The sequence below is a fragment of the Halyomorpha halys genome, unplaced genomic scaffold (assembly GCF_000696795.3).
Source record: "Halyomorpha halys isolate HHAL.00 unplaced genomic scaffold, Hhal_1.1 Scaffold251.1, whole genome shotgun sequence".
Classification (NCBI taxonomy): Eukaryota; Metazoa; Arthropoda; class Insecta; order Hemiptera; family Pentatomidae; genus Halyomorpha; species Halyomorpha halys.
The window spans coordinates 1,924,637-1,949,643 of record NW_027106674.1 but is presented as its reverse complement, the minus strand read 5'-3'; the positions used below and the strand labels follow the sequence as shown (position 1 = coordinate 1,949,643).

At 30.4% G+C, this 25,007-nt stretch overlaps 3 protein-coding genes across 6 annotated transcripts in view; 1 reads left to right on the top strand and 2 right to left on the bottom strand.

The window, feature by feature from the left end:
- LOC106680227 (uncharacterized) overlaps window positions 1-17,607 on the top strand; it is a 20,880-nt gene extending 3,273 nt beyond the window's left edge. Inside the window, exons 1-6 of one of the 3 annotated variants that reach the window (XM_024360154.2) lie at window positions 6,362-6,533; window positions 6,610-6,929; window positions 11,040-11,146; window positions 11,213-11,357; window positions 11,440-11,577; window positions 17,059-17,607. In XM_024360154.2, the coding sequence (XP_024215922.1) occupies window positions 11,043-11,146; window positions 11,213-11,357; window positions 11,440-11,577; window positions 17,059-17,607 (936 nt within the window). In that variant the 5' untranslated portion in view covers window positions 6,362-6,533; window positions 6,610-6,929; window positions 11,040-11,042. Of the gene's footprint in view, window positions 1-3,799; window positions 3,887-6,361; window positions 6,534-6,609; window positions 6,930-10,773; window positions 10,859-11,039; window positions 11,147-11,212; window positions 11,358-11,439; window positions 11,578-17,058 lie in introns of those variants that run through there. The other 2 variants (XM_024360153.2, XM_024360152.2) reach the window with 2 other exon arrangements.
- On the bottom strand, window positions 910-6,094 carry Pglym78 (phosphoglyceromutase 78). Its single transcript, XM_014419765.3, has 5 exons — window positions 5,944-6,094; window positions 5,687-5,794; window positions 5,362-5,594; window positions 4,495-4,759; window positions 910-1,182 (listed from the first exon to the last, which is right to left on the bottom strand). The coding sequence occupies exons 1-5, from the start codon at window positions 6,032-6,034 to the stop codon at window positions 1,016-1,018; spliced, it is 864 nt and encodes a 287-aa protein (XP_014275251.1). The 5' UTR covers window positions 6,035-6,094; the 3' UTR covers window positions 910-1,015.
- On the bottom strand, window positions 15,187-25,007 carry Slbp (Stem-loop binding protein). Of its 2 annotated transcripts, none has more exons than XM_024360151.2 (5): window positions 24,829-25,007; window positions 24,002-24,687; window positions 22,402-22,527; window positions 20,813-20,956; window positions 15,187-16,105 (listed from the first exon to the last, which is right to left on the bottom strand). In XM_024360151.2, the coding sequence occupies exons 2-5, from the start codon at window positions 24,664-24,666 to the stop codon at window positions 16,096-16,098; spliced, it is 945 nt and encodes a 314-aa protein (XP_024215919.1). In that variant the 5' UTR covers window positions 24,667-24,687; window positions 24,829-25,007; the 3' UTR covers window positions 15,187-16,095. The 2 variants fall into 2 exon arrangements, with proteins under 2 accessions (XP_024215919.1, XP_014275250.1); XM_014419764.3 differs by having other exon boundaries at window positions 15,187-18,421; window positions 24,829-25,006.

The following is a 25,007-nucleotide window of genomic DNA, read 5'->3' as shown; positions in this document are numbered from 1 at the left end:
AATACTCTCCCCTGCAGATATTGTCTACACTCATAATTATATATCTAATCTTCTTATTCAGAGGAAATGAAAAATAGAGTTTTTTCTTATTTGCAGCTGAGTTTACTGTACAACCATTCAATGTCAACTTACAATAAACAAAAATGATAATGAAAAAAAAATAGCATAATATACAATCATTAGACTAATTTTTTTTCCATTATTCAAGTTCACACTCAATATCTTCTTTCACTTTTACTTGAGAGTCTATTGGTAGAATTAGGGTGGGGCTGTGCATAATCTGAGCATTATCTCAACAACAATTTTAGAGGCTTAAAACCCAGACCCTATGAAACAGATTTTTTCTGTCTCAAGTACTCCATTGAGGACCTACATAGCCCCAGAGTGGGAATATCATAATTCAATTCTTGGCAGCCCCAAGAAATGAATCCAGACATAACTCCAATGAATCTTCACCACTGAGATTTGAACTCGACCTTCTGAACCAAGCACTCTGGGACCCACCTCCTTAACTTGCATAGCTATTCGTTCCTGCTCCGTAAAATTTTGAATCCAATGATATCCCCCTCCCCCTTCATGGCATCCAAGGACTGTAAGGGCATATATTGTGTTCAAAACAGGTTTTGAGAATTAGGCTAATAGTGTATGTGATTAATCAATTTCCTTATTTATTTTGTTAACTTACTGAATTTATATCTATATCTCTTCTTGTATTATATGCAATTTTTTATATGTCTTTAATATTCTCACCTTTATTGTATCTTGTTCTTTGTAGTTATGTGAAGGAAGGTGTTTAAAGTGTGGGCAAAACGTGGAAAAATAGTTTGACTCATATTAGTGAATTGAAGTGACATTAAAACTAACAGAATAGAAATAATAATAAGAAGAAGGAGAGATATACACCAAAAACAATATTTATGAGCATCTTTATTAAGTATTATCTTTGTAAAAATAAACGTTTTGACTATTACTTTATTTTTATTACAGTTTCAGTTTCGCTTTGTGTCAAAGGACTTTACTTAGCTTTTCCTTGATTAGCTACATCCTCCATTGCTTTCTTGACAGTTTCCTCATCGCCAAGAAATTGCATAGATACAACAGGTTTCATAGATTCATCAAATTCATACTGAAATGGTATTCCAGTAGGTAGATTGAGAGCCATTATGGCTTCGTCAGATATATCTGAGGAAAAAAGATAATTTTTAGGTTTATTAATATTCTACCCGAAATATATAATCCATTGGATAACCCACAAAATGAAATACTGAATACACTAAATAACTCAATATTAGAAAACAATAAAATATTTCCTTGAATTCTAAATAAAGCAAAGCTAGATGTATTTTTTAAAAATCAAATTTACAAAAAGAAATAAAGAATCTTGAGTTTGCAGTGAAGTGTAAAATCTTACCTAAAAATACTTACTTAAATGTTAAAAGAATAAAATTTAATCGAACCAAGTAATACACTAGGTAAAATTTACAATTTGTTTTTATTATTTATTAGTAAAAATACTGCTTTTAGATATTGATCCAACATCTGAGAGAAATGATAATAGTTTAGTGGGTAATAGCTATCCTGAGTGGAGAGGAAATATTTTATTTAAGAGAGATACTGTTCTTGTTTAAAATTTATATTTTAAAAAACTTTCTTTGGCCTCTAAAATGGCCCAAGCCCATTTTTCCTGACCAGAGTGTACTGATGGTCCCGAATGGAGACGACTTAGGTTAGGTTACAAAACTCTGTAACGTGTTACAAGACTCTGTAACGTGAAAATAGATAGGAAGCATTTATTTTATAAAGTATTTTTTTAATAAGAAAAGAAAATCATTTAATAGATAATCTGACTAGAATAATAAGGTTCTCTTGAGCTTTAAATTAATAAGAATAAGAAAATTGTTTAATAGTTAATCTGAATATAACAAGGTTTTCTTGAGCTGTAAATTTCCCAGTAGAAATTCCCTCTAGAGGAGAAAAATCCCCGTTGAAGTTGCGGGCAATTTATTTTGAAATGAACGGTTGAAAATAGGTCACCTCTTGCAGCGTTCAAGACCATCAGATCAGTACATTCTGGTTAAATAAAAATGGTCTCCCGCCATTTTGGAGGAGCTGAAGTAAACTTTTACCCTTTCTTTTTTCTTCATCATTTAATATTTTGGCTTTTTTTTTTTTAAATTTAAATATAGTTGTTTACTTAAACTTATCGGAACAATTGTTTATTGTTTAAGATTGATGACTGTTTATAATGACTTAAAATCCTACTGTACTCCAAATAGGACGGTTATCCTTGTATTGTAGACAAATAACAAAGGTTGAGATTTATTTTCATGGTTTCATGGCCACAAAATAAAATTTAACCCCTATAGGTAAGAACTGGTGCCTCTTCTGTCATAATTGTCAAAAGCCCTTAGGTCCACAGTCACTGAGTTCTTCCACCTTTCCCCTACCTTCAGGGTGAATCCTTCTAGGGTTTCACAGTAATATCTCTGAGATCTTTTCTGCTTAAGCATCTTCCAACCTAATTATATGTACTCGCCATTCAATGTATTCAACTAGCACTTGATGAGAATCTCAGAGATATTATTGTTAATAAATCTTGTTCGTCCTCTTCAAATGGTACACTACATCTTCTCTCCTAGGCCTGTTTATATACAAATGCATGTTAGCCTCAAATACATCAATATTTTTAACAGAGATTTTGCATAGGGCTAACTAAGTATGATTCTGGTATTCCAACTAAAAATCTTAATTTGGGGGATATTTCCTAAAGCAAAATAAATTTTGCGAGTCTCATTATTCTTTATATCCTTATCTATCTGATGGAGTCAAGATAAATGAGACTGGATACTCACTGGAGCATATATTTTCCAACTTCATGATGCTTTAGCAAGATCAGAGGTCTCTTCCAGCAGAACATCACAATTATTGTTTTTCTTAGTTTAAGGAAAGACCCTTCTCTCTGCCTCTATTTCCATTCTTCTAAAGGTAGCTTTTACAGTTTAGATAAGTTATAAGAGCTCCAAGGGAATCAGAGCTTCTTTGTGATATAAATATATAAAGCTTCAAAATTTATTTAAAAGACATTCTTACTGAATACCTTTGTTTCCTACATTATTGGCCTAACATAAAATTGAGGGATGATTTAGTTCCAGAATTTGGTCACCCTAAACGTTAAAATATTGTAAGCAAAAACACATATACTTCTTTAACTCTACCTAGGACAGTGGGTCATATTGTTCCCACATTAGAAGTAGCATTAAAAAAATAATGCTGGAAGTTTAGGAAATAGGAAGGAAAGATTAATTGAGTTCTTTTAGATACACTGTATATTCTCGCCCTAGGGTTCAAAATGCCTCAGAGCGCAGTCCGGGGCAGGTAATTATGGTTCCTCGAGAAATTTTCAATTATATAATTATTCTTTTATTTAATACTTGTTTTAACTTAAAAATTATTTAAGTCCCAAATTTTTTGATCTGCTAAATTTTATTACAAAATTAACAATTTATTAGCGGATGCATAAAATAATATTGACATTTTAACCAGTATTCCCTACCTAGTTTATTTTTTTCCATTTAATTATCTTTGTTTAAATTTTTAATTAGTATTTTTTACTATTTTTTAAAATAAATTATGTACATTAAATAAAAAATATTGTATATGTTCTTCAAGATTCTTCTCAATTAAGTTTTTCATTGTTCTCCGACAATACAGATAAAATAAATGTAATCTAATATCTGTAATTATTTAAATACTTTATTTTAAAATTTAATGTCTTGTTTTATTTATATTATTCTTGCAGGATGATGGGGCACAGGTATACTTCAGAAAATGAAAAAGGTTTAAAAGAAGTGCATGCACTGATATTTGAAGATATCACAGAGGAAAGGTCTGAAGATTCATTTACAATTTGTTGTTGTTTTTAAACATTTTACAGTTAGAGTTACTGTTATTCCAATTTGTACGGACTTATGAATTTATTTCTTATGATAAGTATTTATTTTATACTCTGTAAATCTTATTGCAGTGTTTGTAAACAATTTTTATTTTTTGTTCTCAAAATTACCCAGAAAACCATAAATAGTAAGTAGGACAGATACATGTCACTTCAAAATTTTGTTGGCACTGAACCGACAGTGGGTGAAATATTACCAACCCCATATCTCCTAGTACAAGATTTTTTTTTTTAAGCAAATGATTTTTTTAGATACTCTAGATAGACCCAGAAACCATTTTAATAATTTTTTTTTTTTAATTTGAGTAAAAGTAGTTCTGTTCTATAATGGATTCAGCTGATATGTAGTTTAAAAAATAGTAATCAAAACTTAATAACAGTAAAACAATTAATATATATTTAATTAAAATAAAATTAATTATCATAATTATGATCCTTTTTTTTCCATTGTAAAGTAAATGAATCAAACCTTAATATTAATAAAAAATTACTTTTTAAGGTAATATTCATGAAAAAAAAGTAAAACACCAATGAATACTTACTATCAATATATTTTACAAGTGATCTTAAGCTGTTACCATGAGCTGCAATAATAATGTTTTTACCAGCCTTTATTTGTGGAACAATGGTCTCTATCCAAAATGGCACAGTCCGCTCTAATGTCAACTTGAGAGACTCAGCCATAGGAAATTTATCTTTAGGTGGACCATCTTTGTATCTAGGGTCGTTTACTATTGTGTCATAATACTTATGATCACATTCCATATTTGGTGGTGGAGTATCGTAACTTCTTCTCCATATTTTCACCTAAAATACAATAATTACTTGAAAATATTTTTCCCCTTATTTTAATAAAACATATATCATACATGGCATAGATTATTCAGTCCTTTCTAAATTGGAATGACCTTGGATAAATCAACTATTTAAAATTTGGTACAGGTTATTTAGCATTTTCTCCAAAGAATTCTGTAAATGAAATTAATATTAATGACTAATGATACAGAAACTAGACAAAAAGAAAATTCAAGTATTAGAACATCACAAATATGAAATTTAAATAAAGAACTGAAAACAAGTAAAATGTATTTACATTAAGTTCAGTTAATTGTCAATTTAACGGTATAATACTGATAAAAATTTAAAACATAGGAAATCCTAAATATAACTTGAAAAAAAAAAATGACCATGAGATTAGTAATCAAGACCTTCAGATAAAAAGAGTATCATTAGATTTTTTTCCTTATATGCTTTCAAGATACCTACTAAGATAATATTTACTTCAATATAATAATATCCAAAATGATTATTATGTATACTGCCTAGATTGCATATGTTAATCTTAATCCATGGGATTATATATCTCATGGCTAAATTAACTAGCAGGATTAGAAAAAAGTAGTAATCACCTGGGCTTCACCAAACTTCGCTGCTGTTTCAGCTTTATTTAAACCTGTCAATCCTCCATAGTGCCTCTCATTCAACTGCCATGATTTAACAATTGGTATTTGTGTTTGACCAATTTCTTGTAAAATGGCATCCAGAGTTTTTTGAGCTCTGGAAAGAACTGAAGTGTAAGCCAAGTCAAATTGGTATTCCATTTTCTTCAGAGCTACACCGGCTTCCTTAGCCTCCTTTTTACCTTTAAGCGATTATAATCATATAACAATGAGCTAATTTGCATTTTACAGAAAAAGGTATTTTCCATAAGGAATTTTGAATGTTTCAACAAACCTTTTTCACTTAGGTTTGCATCAAACCAACCACAAAAAAGATTTTTTTGATTCCATTCACTCTCTCCATGCCTAACCATAACAACTTTAAATTTAGTCATTTTGGCCCCTGAAAACACAAGTGATTAGCAGATACCGGTACTCCCTGGCACACTCCTCTACACTGATTTCTAATCGGCAGGTTGGCCAACAACCTAGCACGAGTAGATCATTGCTTCAAGCCGTGATATTTATGCCATACCAAATAAGAAAACTTACCACTCTTCCCACAACATAGATCTTTGTATAGCGAACTATTACTTTTTGAACGTATTGTTATGATTTTGAAAAAGTTATTTAAAGCCAGCATAATATATTGTTAACTATCAGTATAAAACTGTCATTATCAACATTATAATCTAGAAATAAGAGAAAGAAAAAAGTTTCTAATAACATCTGATTGTGTGAGTTGAATCTGATTTAAAGAATAAATCTTATTATCATAACAAACAGTATAGAAAAGAATAATGAGATTTAAGTAGTATACACAAACTCCCGTCAAATTGAAAAATGATGGAGGTTTGTGGCATATTTGGTAGGCATAAGAGTTCTTCTTTTATTTCACAAGCCTGTTCTTTGGCAATCGTTGACTAAACATAAGTTGAACATATGATACTAAATATAAATAATTATAATCATTGCGAATAATTAATGTGACTTTCGTTAAATAAATGTGAAGTTTATCTGACCTCTAATATTCAACAGAGAAATATTGAACAAACTGCAACAACAGATGAAGGCTTTGAACTAGAAAGTCAGAAATTACAACTATCAGACGGCTTTAATTGGTCTTCTAGTGAACATGGCAGGTTCTTCCAACCAATCCCTCTTCTTTTCATTTCATTATAACCAGTGTTAATGTATGTGTGACCAAAACGTTTTTAGGGGACGAACAGAACCAACAGGAATTCTGATATCAAAGAAATGGGTTTGATACTGTTCCAATACATAAGTAGTGCTGCCGATTCTCCTTATCAAAAAATACTCGCTTAGAGCATTGAAAATATTCGTTTTACCCAGTGGTGTAGTCCTAAATTTTCCAGTGAGGGTACGTTTACCATCTTCTGAGAATTGAATAACTTCGGGTGATCCAGAATGCGCTCTACATATAACGTAAAGCTATTTACCCGATATTCCCGATCCTCCACAATTACTCGCTCAGGTGAAAAATATCCGAAAATCGGTAGCACTGTACATAATTGAAGGTAACTTCTTTTTCAAGTCGAGGTTTTATAAAAGTTGATTTTAATTTACGTTCGGAATATCCTCATTTTTAGATTGTATTCATCACTCGAAACTGTAGTAATTTGAGACTGACAGTTTAATTTACAATTAGCCATCAGTCTATAATCTTCATTAGTATAGCACATTGTAGAATTAACGTCGTTGTAAAAGAATTGTCTTTGGCGAACTCGTTGAGGAAATTAACAGCGCCAGTGGTAATTGTTTTGTCCAGCGTGAGGTACTTACCCGATGTGTAAGAGTGTTTTTGTGGTCTATGGTGTTTTGGTGATAATGGAGAAATGAAACATTTACCAAGTTAATTCAATTTTATATTGACTTCTTACTTTTTAGAACAGTAAATATATTTTGTAATCCTTAATATTAACATTGAAATGTAATGTTCCAGAACAGAAAAAGAAGCGCGAATATTTTGCGAACGGCTCAATGGATTTTCATTATAGACATACCATATTATTGGAAATAACATTTACAACTTCTTTCTTTTCACATTTGCGCTGAAACGAACGGTTTTACGGTTAATTACATTAATATGCGAAATCCCTATTAATTTCAACGTAAAGTTGCCTTCAAGGGGGTAGCCTAATCCTCACGCCTTAGCGTCATTTTTGCCTAGAAGGAGAGTAGGGTTATGGTTTCCTCTTGGTGATACCGCTGTTCTAATAACTATATCTCAAGATAAAAGCGAGGAATGTTTTCCAAATAACTCTTCGATGATTATGAAGCATACAATGATCAAAATTGGAGGTCCTGTAGTCGAACGGACGGATTTTTCTCTTACTTCTTTTTTAGGTTCTGCTACCTTTAAACAACCTCAGATTTGAGAGGGGTCAAATTTTTAATATAACTATTGACAATATTAAATTTTTTCGAAATACTATCGTACCAGTTAAAACCTATGGGATGATTTTTTTTTTTGTGGCTAGAGTTGTAGACTGTGTCACACATCCTGTAGTAATATGGGTGCATTATAAAGACAAATTCAGCTATAAATATGATTAGAATATTATTGTTGACTGTAGATTCAATAAGAGGAGAAAATGGTCACCTGGCGTTTGTCATTTTCGATCATCTTTAATGGAGATTTTTTTTTGTTTGGAGAGGCGGAATGATGCCGCATTTCTACATTTATCATTAATTATATTTACTATCAGGATAGGATAGTAGAAAACATCAAATGCCATGTGACTATATTACGGATTCTTTGATATATGGATCTAGGAACTTGAATTATACAAACACACTTCATGGATATTCAGTATGCCAAGTTACAAAGGCATTAGACTTCGTCATTTCAAATAGATCCCGAATGCCAACAGAAAAAATAGAAGAAGCAAGTACTTCCGGCATAAGAATGAGCCAATGCCTTGAAACTCTAATGAGGCAAAAAATATGGCTATGTGCTGAGAAAATGACCTAACGACACTTATTCTCAAAAAAGGCCGGCATCAGAGAATCAAGCATGGGCTAATGAGGACATCGCCTGCTTCGAAGAATTTTGTTGCATCGACTACGATAGATCAGCGTGATAAGCAGAAATGTTAGTGTTCCGGAAGTCCAGAACGGCACTGCTCGTGGATTTAACGGTTCCATTTAAAAGTAATGACCTGGATCAGACAAGTGGAATGGAAAGTAAAAAGAAGGATACGGAAAATATACTCCTTTCCCGAAAAAGATTCTATTTCGAGGATTAACAACCTTTAAAAATACGAATTATTACTATGATTATCGTTCCCGCAGAGCCTACAATTTTCTGATCGTATGCTCCTTTCATGTATTTTGGGCGTTCCTTTGATTATTCTTTTTACTGATTCCATGTTTCGAGGAGTATGTGGTCGGTTCATCCCAGAAGATTACTGAGTTTTGGGAATACAACTTTATTTGTTTTCTTTTACTAAGTTGTTATTTTACTTTTTAAATACAATTTAATAATGACTGCACAATCTTTTTTTAAATTACTGAGCTCTGACCTTGAAGGTGGACCTTTTTTTCCCCTACCTCCTAAGTATCTTTATTTATAAACAAATACAAATATATACAATTAACTAAAACCTAATTATATATACACGTATCATACATAGAATCTTGTATTGCCACATGGCATTTTAAGATAGAAAATGAAGGTGGATAAGATATCTAACTTCTTTAGAGAAATTAAGCTTAATTAATATTTCTATGTGGAAAATACTCCATATGCCATTTCTATATGTCTGGAACTTGCTATTTATTTTTAGGATTTAGGGTTTAGGATTATTGTTTCTATGTTTCTGAACATTGTAACTTATTATTAGTCTTTTTTATTATTGGCATTAGTTTTTAAAATATGCTCTTACAAGAGATAGTATGTAGCAGTGGTACCTATCAGAACCTGCTGTTATTACAAAGACATTTAGCGCTACTACGAGAGCTGTATTGTTACAGATGAGGCTATCAGTTCTACCCACCCGAGAGTACTTCAAAAACATCACAATAGCTTGGAACTGCTACCTAGCCCCAATACATAAACCATGATCTTAGGAACAATCGTCCAATGTTGATGTCTTGAATATATTTTAATAGTGTAATATGTATAAATATGTAATATATTTTTGTATTTGTATATATACTGTTTGAATGAATAAAAACTGAGTAAGAGTTTTCTAATCCACTTCAAGCTAATCTCTTACGTGCTGTGCCTTACGCTGGTCCTTGGCTTCTTTGTAGTTGATCTGCCGGGCAAATGCACTTTGTTCGCCATTATAAAGGAGACGAGTTAACACACTATTAGTAGGTCACGTACCTCTACTACTATTTTGGGTCTTTGACAGTTGTGATGAAATATCTTATACTTAATATTACCGTATGCTTTCATCCACTTTAGTTGTGTTAACTTTCTTTGAATTAATTATGAGGATAATAAAGCCTTATTTTCAGTTTAAAAAAAATTATTTATCACAATAATGTTGTTATTTCTCAAAATCTCTTTTGGGTCTCTTCTGGGTATTACTTATGTATAATACTTGTATTTATTATCTGATGGTATGTTACTGTTTTTTTCCTAATGTGGAAAAATTATCGTGTAGGTTGGTGACACAGATGGTGGTTGCTGTTTAGAGCAACCTTTTTGTATTACATTAGGTGTATTTCAATGAGGAATAAATATGGAACTTTAGCTATGGGGTATCGTGCTAGTTTTATACAAACATATCAGCAGACACCTTCACCACATCGGCTAACAGGTAAACCAACCTGTACTTTATGCTCATTGGACAAGAATACCTTGATGCATGACCTTCGTAACAAGACATATGGTGGGCATTCAATGTTCACAATAAGTCCCATAGTAGAAGAAAAAATTATATTGGGCTGAGAGATTCCGCATGGGTGATCTAGCAAGCATTGTCCTGGTGAAAGAATTAAAAAAAACATATCTTTATCCTCATTGTGTTTAATTATGTTTGCGCAGTTATTGTAGCTGGAATCTTTTCCCTCTGCTTTAATAGAAACTAAATGGAATTAGGGATAACTCAGTGTTTCTAAGTCATATTGCGGGAGGAAATGTCATCCTCCCCAATAATTGGAAAAACTCCAACAGTTAAAACAATTATGTCATTGTCGTGTGGCTGGCACCTGGAACTCAAAGAGCTGTTGGCTGTGGTAATAATTTAGTTACCTCACCAATTAAATACCAAAAGACATTCCGTTGATTTTTAGTTTCCACTCCTCCTTAACCGAAGCGCAAAGCTTGGAGAAATCTATTCCTCTGGCTATAATCCTCAGCTGAACGAGTTTCCTTCAAAATCGAGAAGCGAAACTCTGAGAATGACATCCTTCCTGTTCAGCAAAGACCTTCAAACCAAAGTTAGGAGACTCCAATACTGACGGGGAACGATTTATATGGCCCATTTTCAAGGTTGTCTTTTTTTTCATGTAGGAAAATATTTTCAAAATCGTTGTTTTTTGTTGGCTCATCTCATTCATACCTATATGGGCTGAGCTGAGTAGGCTGCAATTATTGTTATAGTAGTTGACAGTTCTTGCCCGGGAATTCGAGATTAAATTTGGGAGTATTCTATTTATTACTATTTTTTTAGGCAATGGTAAACGAAACAAGCCTTCAGCCAAGCATTTCCTGTTCTTGGAATTCAGATATCCCTGATTCAATTTTGACTTTTGGTGAAAAAGATGATCCCAGTCAATGGTAATAGTAATCATTCAGTGCATTATGTGATATTTATAATTTTTTTTTAATGAATGAAATCAACAGGGGTCCTGATGGAGATATTGTACATACGATGGTTGAAGACAATTTTTTCCACCTGAAAAATATTGAGGAAGGTGATTCCTGCACAATTTGTATCAGAACTAATGACCCTTTAGTCCATATTACAAATATTTCTATTGTATCTGAGGTAAGAAAATATTTTCTTCACTGAAAATGTTTCATCACTTTGCCCTTGTTGCATATTTGATTATTTTAACCTTACATTTAAGGCCCAGCTCTTCGAAATTTATGGAAAACACGGTGAATATATTAAAACTTGTAGAAGTGATTATTTCACCGAAGCCAAAGGGATTGATATTTATGTTGCTCAATCAAGTTTACTCACCTCTCATCAGATAAATATTAAAGTAAGTAGTTAAGTAATCAATAAATTCCTCTCCCCTATCTTCCTTAAGGCACTATGTATTTTAATCCTGATATAAAACAATGAAAACTGCTGTACTTCTTAGTCGATACCATTTGAAGTGTAATCAGAAAGACAGATGCTAAGCACTAGTACAGTAGATGAGAACATTATGATGCTACAGTACCAGTCAGGCTAATATTAATTAATACTCTCAGCCACAATGGCTGTTATTTACTTAGTGTTTCTTAGTAATTATATTCAAATTCCTTCCACTTCCCTTCTTACAGCACATATCCTCCATTTTATCTTGATATTCTGTTAATATTTCTCTCTAATTACATCTTTTCTCATGACATCTTGATTAATTCTGGGTGGTTATTTCAGCCATGTCTTAGTTATTCTCAGCCTACTCATTTTTATCTCTAACCAGTTTTTCTTTACTGGTAAACTATGTATTCAATGATATAACCATTGTTAGTTGTTTAACTTCACTCAAATTGGATACCATTAAATGGTACAAACTGGCAATCGATCATAATTATGACCAAATCACTTCCTTGCACAACTGTTGGTCTAGTAACCGTACTTTCTTATAAAGCATTGAACCCTTTCCTAGGTTTTAGAGGTACAGATTTATTTATCATGAAGGAAATGGTCGGGAGTGGCGGTCAGAAAAGAACAAAAAATAGTTTACAACTATTTATTTGCCGATGTTTCGCCCCACTTTGGGCTTCAAGGCTAAAAAAGATACAAAACAACTAAAAATATGTGAACAATGTAAGATAATAAGAAAAAAAAATTATGTAAATATAAGTTAAACATTAACAAAAAGAAATAAAAATAAGATGTAAAGTAATAAGTGTATATAAAAAAGAAAAAAACATTGTTTTTTTCATGTACCATTTAATTAAACCTCCGAAAATTAGTTGAAAAAAAAGTATAATAAATACCGAATGATACTCGTGGTCCCAATTATAGTGATTTATTCTATTTGTCTCAATTCATTCGATTAAAGCTCATTCCATAATAATAAATTGATAGAAAAGTATTCTTTTTAAAATTATTATTTTAACTAGAAACAAAATTATTTTAAAGTATATATTATTTAAAAAATACATAAAGAAATATAATTCAATTGAATATTGAAATCCAGAATTTATAAAATAAATCATACTGAAAGAAATTCAACAATTTGTCGCTGATTTTATGTGAATAACCCAGAAAAATTGAAATATTTTGCTGAATGATATAATTTAAGAACTAATAGATGATCATACATAGAGCGAGGAACTTTGTCTTGATGGATGACAAATTGGGTGGTCACTCACTCCAATATTTTGAATACCCAAAATGTTTGGAAATTTAAGATTTGGAAACTTGCTTCAAACTGCAGAAATTTTGCTGAAAGATTTTATTAAAAAAATATATACTCAAAATAGCTTATAACAGCTATTTGACAATAGCTGAAAAGTAACTCTATAGGTTTATTTTCTAAGGAAAGGAAATGTTCAGGAAAATTTGTTTATTGTTGGGAAATTGTAGATTTTTCTGCTCCCATTAAATTTTTGTAGTAATTGCTCTGTCTAGTACCTAATTTATAGTACTTAAATTGTAGTAGTACTTGTATTGGTAAGGTGTAACTATATCTAATATGGATTGAAAAGCTTCTTTTTTTGCATTGCTCCAGTTTGAAGATGTGAAAAGACATTAAAAAGATATGACTAACGGTTTTGGTTGTTGTTTTTTATTATCACATTAATATTTATCTAGAGAAAATTTGATGTAGAGTATGATAGTGACTGAAAACTGAGCATAGCAGCAAAGGAACCCTTTGTAAATTATCAAATAATGTGGAATTGCAAAACGGTATAGAAAGCATCTGTTTCTATTGCCACTAATTACTTTATCATAGCCATTGATGGTAGTTGCAGACATTAATACATAAACTGCCTAAGGCAACTATAAATAAGGAATTAGATGGGAAGTTGCTACAAAAATTTGTTTGGAGTGGCTCAATCTAAAATTTCCCAGCACCAATAGGATTTTCCATAACTGTGCCATCCTAAAAAAAGTGTTGGAAACCAACGTTTCCTTATTACCAAATAGTGTTTATAAGCTGTTTCGAGTATAATATTTTAAAGTAAACTGTTTTCCTCAATTTTTGAATTTTGAAGTAAGCTCTCAAATCTTAAATTTCAAGTTTGGATTTTTAAAATATAGGAGGGATTGACACACCAGCATTACTATCGCCCATGACAAATTCCCTCATACTAGGTACAATAATTTATTTATTTGTACATAAATAACACCATTCAGCAAACTATTATTATTTGTCATAATAAAATATTGACTTTATGGTCATGGGAATGGTCACATCTGATTCATAAACTTAAAAAGTAATATTCATGACATCGTACTCTACTTATTCTGCTTTCCATTTTAATCCCTCCAGGGGTATTTGTCCCCTTGGAAATCAGCGGATTCTGCGTTGGTTCTTACTGTCAATATGAAGTCATGGCCAAAGTGTGATTAGTTTATAAATTTTTCTTTTCATTTGGTCGATTCGGGTCTATTTTTCCAGTAATCAACACCATTTTCCAGACTATCTTAAAATTGTTGAACTATATAATTTTGTTCGATTATGTTACTTTTACTGATTGCTGTTAACATAAGGAAAATTAAAATTAAAACAGGAGTAAAATATCAAGGAGGGTCCATTGTTTTCCATCAATTGTTTTTTTGATAAACAAATGGTTGAGTTAATCTAATTCATTAATTATCTTTTATGCTTCTACAATGTTTTAAACAAAAATAGTTATATTTTTTATTTGCCTTAATTGAGGTTATATAACCAGAATGGACTGTTCCACATGAAAATTAACTATATAATTTATTTTTGTTAATAAACTAATAAATTTTTCTCTTACTAAAAGAAATGTAAAATCTTCTACATAAAGGGTTTCTCTCAAAACCATGACTGGTGGGTTGGTCAACGCCTCATTTCTCATTGGGAGCCAGTGCTGTAAGGTCAAGTATCAATTAGGCTTTAAAACTTACTCCTTGTGGTCCGATTTTTATAACATTTAGATTTAAAGCTAAAACAAATTTATTTGTTCATTGAGGAGAGGATTTCAAAGTGCCAAGTTCAGAGGGTTTTATTTAATCCATTTTTGGGTCAACAAATATTCATTTCAGTTACATGAAATGAATCTCAATGCCCTCACTTTTTTTAGATAAGGGTTGCAACCTTTAAATAACCATGTAGAGTTGGCAAAAAGGCTGACAGGCCCACTACTGGTACAATGCAGTATTCAATATGTTAATGTTAAAAAAAAAAAAAAAAAATGAAAATACTTTCCTCATAAAAATATTTATAAATATCCAACAGAAAAAGAACTCCATTTAAACAGCATGGAACATTATAATGCTGATTCTAAAACCTCCAAATTACATGTGTTTTACACCATAGTTAGGGGCTCTAGGAATTAAGGTCATGATATTAAATCATCATTATACATCTGTATAATGTATTTGCACCCTGTGAAAATCATACTATTTAATAATTTTTATTACCTCATACAGGGGATAATTATAATTATTTCAACATATATTAATTTTCTTTAGAATCATTTTATTTTAGCTTAAACTTTATTAACAACAATTCATTGCCAATTTTTAATACTTAATAGTACATTACTATCTAGTACATACTATTAAAAAAAACCTCAAGATGATAAAATTTTTATTTTTATGTTTTTTGTTGGAGCTGACATTTATGGGTTTCACACTTCTTCTAACCTATTGTTGCATTCATAAAGTTAAAGTTATAACCAAGTCGTGTCAACTATCAAAGGGTAGGAATTGTTTTAGTAAGACTTTTCTATTTTTTAAGGCTTACTAAACCAATATATCATTTAACTTATGTACATACCTTCATGGTTACAAAATATGGCAACTATAATAAAAAAAGTCCTTGAAATGTAGAATTTTAATTATTAAAATATGAACATAAAATTTGATTACAAATTAAACTTCAAAATAACAGTTTTCTTAAAATTCAAAATCTTTAACATCACTGATATTTTTTATCATATTTATTAAAATCTTATCAGCACGTTTTTCTTTAATTAATAATTACAACTTTTCAAAGACAAAATTACTTCTGGAGATGGTTGTAGAAAAATATTTACAGTTCATATTTTTCTTTGTGACACATTTTAAATTTTCCTTTGTCATATTTATATTGCTTTTAATGTACAAGTTCAAGTAAATAATAATCATAATAAATTAAGTAGAAAATTAAAGGCATATACATATATTTATATACAATTTATCAATGCCATCCAGGTAGGTAACTTATTTACTCGATAAATTTCATTGATTAATTTAACCGAGATTTTGGGTAAAAGTAATGAATGATATAATATTCACCTATAAGTTGGCAAGTTCAAACAATTAAAAAAAATAATAATCCGCTGATGTTTGAAATGCAGTGAATAGAATCAAGTCCTTATGCTGTCTATTTAATCCTGTAAAAATCATTTTGTTATTAAATTAAGACATATTTACTAATACGTATAACATGGACAATACTATGAGTCCTATCTAAACTAAATATAATACACAATATGCAGAAAAGAAAATGTTAACTTCATAACTTATTAAAATAACTATTTTTTCTATACTGAGAAGTTATTATGGTATTGCTGCATTTTAAAGAAATAGAAGTGCTATGCTATAGTAATAGTTTGTTAGGCATATTCTGAAAATTAAGTGGTTACATTTAAACAATTACATCTTATATCTCTCTCCCCTGTGTAAAGGCAATATTCTACCTAAAGAAGAGAGGAAGGTTGATATAGCTTTTAATAAAAACATTAATTCAGATGAAATTTTTATGTATAGTTCATTTTAGTCAGGTGGGATCACATAAAATACGTGCATTATCGTGGACTTTCACTAATCCGAACTGTTCTGTTATCGAAGTTAAACAATGTATGGTATTTACATATTTCTATGAAATACTATATTATACTGGAAAAAATAAAAAATTTTATATCAGGTTGCTTTAACAAAACTAAAAAATCATCATCCTTGTTCACCCTCTTCTATGTAATTATTTTCTTTAGTTTCTAAAATGAAGTCTTTGAGGAAAGTAGATTAATTTATTGAATTTAATTTAAGATTAGCCCAAAAATCAAATATATTTAAATTAATTTATGGGTTTCAAATTAAAAAAAAAGATTAACAGAAGGCATTTAATTGAATATCATTAACAAATTTGTATTTTTGGTAAATCGCTAGTCAAGTACATAAAAAGTCAGAAGTTGCTTTATACACCATTTGTGTATTCTATGTTTGACCTCATATAATCTCGCATTTATATAAATATACTGAAATTAGAATGTTGAATGTTTTAATGAAATGCTACTTTATAAAAACAATTAAATTTTTTATAACAAATGTCAGCTTTTTGTTTCAGTTTCCAGGTTTGAAGAGAGAATTTTGGTTGTTTGGAATTAAATTATTAGTGCAAAAAATTTCAACACAATCATCTACTTTTGATTATAACCTAATTGATGAAAAGCTTCAATCATCAAATGTTGCAATAACTGAAAAAGCTGAGAAATTTAAGAAATTTTTACAAGAGTATGCTGCAAACAAGTATACCACAAAAGGTATGGATCCCCAAATGTTATTGAAATTCATGGAAGGAGAATGTGTAGCACATTTAAAACCAGGAAGCAACACAAGTAAAAGTATATCTGATTATTTGTCGAGTCTTATACCTTCAACTTTAAAAATTCAAGATAGCAATGGATCAAAAAATAAAAAAATTCATATTGATGTCGATTCTAGTCCGGAAGATTCCAACTTCTCGACTTTTAAAAATTATGTTGATGAAAGTCTACAGAAAATGGAGGACAAATTACAACAGAATTTTCAAAAACAGTTACAAGAACTAGAAGAAAAACAAAATAAAAAATTAGATACGATACTAGAACTTTTACGAAATTCTGCACTGAGATAGATTTACTATAATATACTTTTTTTGAAAATATCATGTACAAATATACAGTATTTAATTAATAACTTATAAATTAATCCTTGTTTATAATAACATAGCCACTGATTTTGACAGAATTGGTTTTTGAGTAATAGAATAATAAAACATATTCTTAACATAATATTGAACAAAGCAGGAGGATAAATTATTGCACAACAAATACAGCATTATATACATATAGTATATATATTAGGTACTTTTGAATAAATTGTATAAATATAAGGATTTAACTTCCCAGTCATAATCTAAAAAATACATTACAAAATTATCCTTAGTAAAATATAGGAAAAAAATATTAGTCCAAACTAATAAAATTATATTATTAATTGTTTACAATTGTTTTAAGTTCAACAGTCTAAATCTATAAAAATATTTAAACTATTCATATTACAGGTGAAAAATATCTACCCTATTCATTGTGTGTACTAACTTTAAGTATACAATAGATATTTCTTAAAGAAATTGATTTAAAAAAAAATGTGAAAGCCACAAATAGGTCAAATTATTGTCATATCATGTTACATGATAGATAAGCCCACATAATAGACCTTTAAATTAAACTGTCCTTCAATGCATTTTTTCTTCAAGAGGTAAAGGTGTACATCCTTGATTATCATCGTCGTCGTCATCATCATCTGGCTGGGTCGATTGCCTCGATCCACGCTCAACTGCGATCCATGATTTTTTCCTATCTTGACGCTTCTTATCCTGTACTGGAGTATTGGGCAGAGATCCTTCTGTACTCGAGGTATCTGATATATCACTAGATCCCTCAAGGCTGAAAAGTCATTATAATTTCTCTGAGGTTAGGGTGAATTTAAACTATCAAAAATATGCAGGCATCAAGCAATAAAAGAAAATTTAACTCATTGAAGATTTAAAGTGTTAATGTAATGTTCATAACTTCTTATAAACTAATACTGCTAAGATCTCAAAATTTCTTAAGAACATGGTGAAAAGTTAGGGTGTGTTGAATATGATCTTCCTTGACCACTTCCTTATTTGGTTCACATGAAGGAGATGATCAGGGTTGCAGTCAAGAAGAAACAAAAAATAGTTTTGAACTTTTTGGTTGCACCCCTGACCATATCCTTCACATTCACTTTGTTTAATCATTCATATATATAATATTTAGTTTATATATTTTTAAAGCTATATGTTAGTTAAAATTTTAAAAAATTATGAATTCTGATAAAAATGTTTAATAAGTATCATTTGTAATTAGGAAAAAAAAAAAAAAAAAGTGAACAACAGAGCTTTGTCACTAACGTTGAAATTCCTCCTCATTTCGTTGGGAAAACAAATGAAAAGTGGTTAAATTGTTTCTTTAAAAAACCAAAATTTGGATACAAGACCTTAAAAACTGGGAAAAGTGGCAGGAATGGGAGAAAAAGGTAGACCCCTCCAAAAGGCACTACTTTAACACCAATGCGAACTCATGCAGTTAGAATTCAACAGTCATCTATAAGTTTATTCTAGGTTTATATTATTTCTGTCATTTATATACTTATTAATTAATCAATCTATTATTTTCATTGTTATTTTTAAACACAATTTCCCACCAATGTCAATTGTAAAAAGTAAATCATACTGTTTATAATAACCATGTAAGGCTCACCAGGCCAATCTGGTAATTAAAAAAAATTATGTTTTCAAAAGCATTTTTTAATTTGTTTTATATAATCCTTAGTTGACTCTCTTTTTACCATACTATTACTTCTATTTTGAATAATAAACTTTATCTTTATTGTTATTTTTAATATGTATAAATTTTCTTGTTATTTTTTTCATACCTATGTCACTAATATCAGGTAGATTTTTAGTTCTAAAGATGGCCTACATAATTGGTTTAAAATTCTTCGATCAAAAAAACAAAGAATATACTAATTGAAGTACAAATTATTTAATGACAATTTTCCCACATTTCTCATTCTTGCACTTGTTTAGAAATTATAATAAATTTGATTTGACAATGTTTTCTCTCGCAAGTTTGCTACAGAAGTACATTAAAGAATATATAAATTTGTTTCTGGAGAATAATTTATGAGATTAGTTTTCTTAAAGCTAGTCGAAATAGAAAAAAATTCTATAATTGCCCTCATTATAAATTGTTGGTGCTAAACTGAGCTGGACAGGTCACTTAATGAGAATTGCAGATACAGAGGCCAATTTGAAGAGAGAACTACACTACACAAGGTTCTCAGAATCTTCAGTCCTGTGAAGGATGAAGAGTTCTGGAGAAGCATAAAGAATGGGAGCTCTGTTAACTTTGTCAGATATATAGATCCCAAGTTAAATTTGGAGTGAGTAGCAACATAGCATAAAGAGAGTGGCATGTCCAATGCTACCTAAAGGCAATATGAGTATCACTACGTGAAAATCAGCAGCCCAAAATAAAGAAGAATGTGGGAACTTGATAGAGCATGCCAGGACCCAACATGGATTGTAGACAAAATTAGTAACAAGTGAATAACAATAAATAAAAAAATTCTCCCTTCAAAAAACAAAACAAAAAAAAAACTGACATAACACTCTTTGAGTAAAACATAAATTTGATTGTCTTCACTGAAAATATATTTTCTTTAATCAGATGTAGCATGATTAAAATATTCAAATAAAGAAAAAAAAATCTGGTGCAGCAGCTTAATCAACATCGATTCAATAAAGAGGCACTTCTAGTCAGCCACTTTAATATAAAAAGTTGCTGTCACATCCCAGGCATATTCCCTTCCTGAAAATGTTACTCCAGTCTTGTATGATTTTTCATTTTTTGAGTTAGACTGTTTATAGAATCACAGACCATTTTGCTAGAATATGTTGTATAAATCAGGGGACCTGGATCTTAAAACACGCATTTCCAGTGAAAACTCAAATTTGAAATTTTCAATGATTACAATACTTTCTTTAACTATAAATGTCATATTTAGGTAAGTGAAAGTAATTACCACTACTACACGAAAGAATAATATTCAAATCCTTTACGAGGTTTCATTCACCCTCAACTCTAATTTACTAGACCTATAATCACTTAAACATTAAGATCCTAGCAGTATACTTCTTTCATAACTTAAATTTATTTTAAACTTTTTTTTCTTTTTCTCATTAGTATTCAAATCACTTTATTATAAAAATAAATTTGGAATTATCAACTATAAAAAATAAAACTAACCAGGCAGGGTTTCCACCACCTTCTGAAGGAGGATCCCAAAAATGAAGCCTTTGCCTCCAAACTTTTATTAGACCATCCCAAGCACGCCGACTGAATTTTAAGTGTAATGGTGGTGTTCTAGGATGCATTTTTTTTCTTGCTTCCCTAAAAAGTACATGAAAATCAGTAAAACTCAAAGAAATAAGGAAAATTATTGTTTAAATTATGTGAATAAATTGAATAACATTAAAAATACATACATTTTAACCTTTTAAATATTTCATCAAATAAAAGTGGAAAGTATAGGACATACGCTCAGTAGCAGTTGCAGCAAAAAAAAAGATTTTAAATTCTTATTGTGGAGTAATGTACTTATTTTAGAGGGTAAACTGGTAAGTACAGAGTAGACTCAGCATTGAAGATATTTGCATTGAAATAATCTGTTCAATGTAGGATGAGAAGGGGAGGGAATAATAACTCATTGATTACAGACTTATCATCTAACATCTTTAATTTTTTAATGTTTTAGCCGTTCGTGTGAAAACTGTACAGCATACGGATGTCTATGTAGCAACATAAGGTGTACAGGAGTAATGATTTCAAAAAGAAACACTTAACTAAGTTTATTATAACAAAATAAAAACTCCACAAAAGGCACAAAATAATTGTTAGAATACAATGGAAGATTTTAATCACAAAGCATCAAGTCTCTAAATCATTATTTATTTAATACACCATCAGGCATCTGAAAGAAGACTAAATCTAATATTTTGTATTTTCATCAAATCCAAAAAACAGGTTTTTATTGTCACTAAATATATGGGTAAAAACTTGGTCATTCCATAAAAGTTTCTATACAGTTATAAGCATTTAAGGCAAAAGAAAATCTACAAATCTACTAGTTTGAGACTTCTAAGAGTGTTACATTTAAACAAGAGCTTACAGTATACTTCACCAACATATGCTCTGCGAGCATGTCTGACAAAATATCAATCTAAGCTCTTCGGAATTTCAAATACTATCTTTATAAATTGAAGCACTTGGTCATAAAACATTGTAAATGAGATTAATTGTAAATTTAAAATTTTTGCATAATTGAGGGCTGATTTTATAGATTTTTTTTTAGTTACCATATTTTATGACTGAGTGCATTTACTGTAAGTCTTCTGGAGACTTTTTCCTCACTCTCTATGCAATACTAACAAATCTAATGAAAAATCCAATTTCAAGTAAAGAGTGATTTTTAATCTCAGATGGTAGAGGTTATTTAACATAAATAAAAAATACATTATCATGAATCAACACCTAATAATTTAATCGAATAGGAAGAAACATAAGTTCTAATCAAATGTTAATCTTTCAATAAAAATTGGATTTTTGAATTTTGTTCGTAATCTACTGAGGCTACATTTAGTTCAGGTGAAATTAAAATTAAGTATACATGCATAGATTTCATTACAAATCCCCTGAAGCCTTTAATGCAAATAACAGCATGAAAAAGTTTTATATAATTGAAATAAGCTAATGTACCTATTGAACCACAAAATGTGAGAATGAATGTAAGCAGTAGTAAAAAATTTATAAGATAACTTTTATGTAGAAAAGCTTACTTTGGAACCAACTGCCGGTATCTATCATAACCAATAGTATTTTTGCCATAGTCAATTTGCTTCTGCCTTCTAGCCAGAACTTCTGGATCAGTTTCTATTTCTCGGGGTGTTTTTTTTTCTGAGCTCCTGTGAAATATAAACAATATGTTAATAGCAAAATAAATGTTAGGTCAAATTTAAAACAAGGGTTTCCATCAAAACTTATTATAGCTACAAATTTTCCTCAACGCAATTTCAAAACAATAGTAATTTTTTAATCACATCATGTCCTAAACCTTTTGCTTGGTGTTATTTTGTAATAACATATCGGTTTAAAAATTATTACACTAATATTGGGAATGAATGAACAGCAAGATAAGATAGTTTTAGAAAGATAATTTGGAATATTGCAGCATGGGAAAAAGTCTATTAAAACAGAATTAGATTCCTTGGTGGGACCAAGTCCACTATTCATATCTTTAGTTTAACTTGTTAAATTGAGAAATATTTTTTATCTTTTACCATGTTAAAATGATATAACATTTGACAAGGTCGAGAATCTGTTAAATGGAGGATGACGTAATAAAACAGAGCAGCTGAGCTCGACATCATTTTGTTTGTTGTGTTAGGTTACTTGCCCATAGTTTGTGTTAGTATTGTTTTGGATGTTTTTTAACTAATAAAGCAATGGATGACAATAATAATATGTAATGACAGTTTTGTATTAGCTCATCTTGATTCTGTTTCTCACAAGTTAGAAGACCGACAAGGCACTCAGAGGCCTAACTTTCACACAACTTCAATATAAACAATACTAACACAAACTTCGAACAAGTAAGTTATCACGACAACAAACAAGATGGTGACAAGCTCAGCTAGTTTGTTGCGTGATGTCATTCTCCATTTAACAGACCCTCTACCATATTATATTGTTTTGACACGTTAAAAGATAGAAATATTTCTCCATTTAACACACTTTAACATGTTAAACTAAAGATTATGAATGCCCTATAATTGGAAAAATAGCATTGAAGTGATTCGAGGTAGTGGTAACCTTAAAGGAAATATTTAAAAGAAAAATTCTACTAATCATTTTATAAGTCCGAATGCAAGTTAATAAAGCTGTGCTCATTTCTTTATACGAATACAGTACTACAGTAAAGAATGTTAATTACATATATCAATCACAAGGATAAATTAAATGTAGCACGCTTGACCTTGAATTATTTGTTTTCACACAATCGGACAGTGGTGTAGAGAAATAAGATTTTTTTTTTAATATTGGGATTGTACACTATTCTGGTACTTCTAGAATTTCTCTGACACACCAAATGGCTAGAGACTCGAGGAACACTAGACAAGTTGTTCCCAATTATTAGTTTACTAACAACTAGGGAGGGTGTATTGTTATAACAGTTTTATTGCTTAGTTTGAAGATGTCCAACAGTAAAAAATCCAGCAATCAAAGACAAAAAATCAGAACGTACATTCATAACACAGTCCAACTCATCATCATAAAAAATGTCCATATTTTCAAACCAAATCTAAATTAAATTTCATTCCCTAAAAGGAAATGGTAGGTTAGTGGGAAAACAAATTATTTTGAAATTAATGTACAAACCTTTTTCCAGGTGTTATTTCTCGACTCCTTTTGCGATTAAGTAATTTATCAGTCGGTGTTTTCATTGGAGTATTTTGCCTCCTAATTTTACTAGGGCTAGGCATAAGCATCTCATCACTGATTTCGTTACTAACACCATCTGTCTGCAACTTCCTTTTAATAACCTTAGTATCAGAGTTTGATTCTTTCCTGTCCGATCTTAAGAAGTAAGATATAGTGCTCTTGGATGGAGTTTTAGTAGGTGTTTTGGGTTCAGTTTTGCAAGGACTAACAAGCTGGAAACCATTTAAGTGGCTAGTCAAACTTAAATCTTCCTGAAGAAATTCCTTAGGTTGTCCACAAGGATTAACTTTATTTTCCTTCACAGAAGAAGGTGAAGCAGGTTCAGTTTTAACATAGGATAGAGAAAAGTTTGGCAAAACTTCACTTGGTTCTACTTTAATAGCTCTCGATCCATTCAAAGGGCTATCACAAGCATTTTCATCAAGTGGTTCTTCCTTGATTTTGACAGTACCTCCCTTAAAATTAGTGGAATCTCTGAGCAAAGGGCTGTTGCTACATTTGGCTAACTTATCCTCTTCCTCAGCCATAATATCTGCCCAACTTTTATTACAAACACTCTGATTCCAAAGGCTATCATCATTAGATGCTTCTTTTGTTGACATTTTACTCAAATAAAATAAAAACTGAAACAAACCAGAAAAGATCACTTTGAATAACAAAGAAATTGTACACAATAAAAACACCAAACTTTATTGTATTGTACAGCCATGCAACAAGCTTTAGTACTAGCTGGAAAATTGAAATTGAAGGTTATAAGTACTCACCACTATTAGAAAAAATATTTCACATATACCAGTGAAGAACGTTCGCACAAATAAAATACAAATTTATGTTATTCCAATTCATGTAAATACAGTACACAAAAACACTATACACAGGCAATACCTACACCTAACAACATTCCCTCCTCTATGATATTTTTTCCCGCGAGAACTAAGCTATA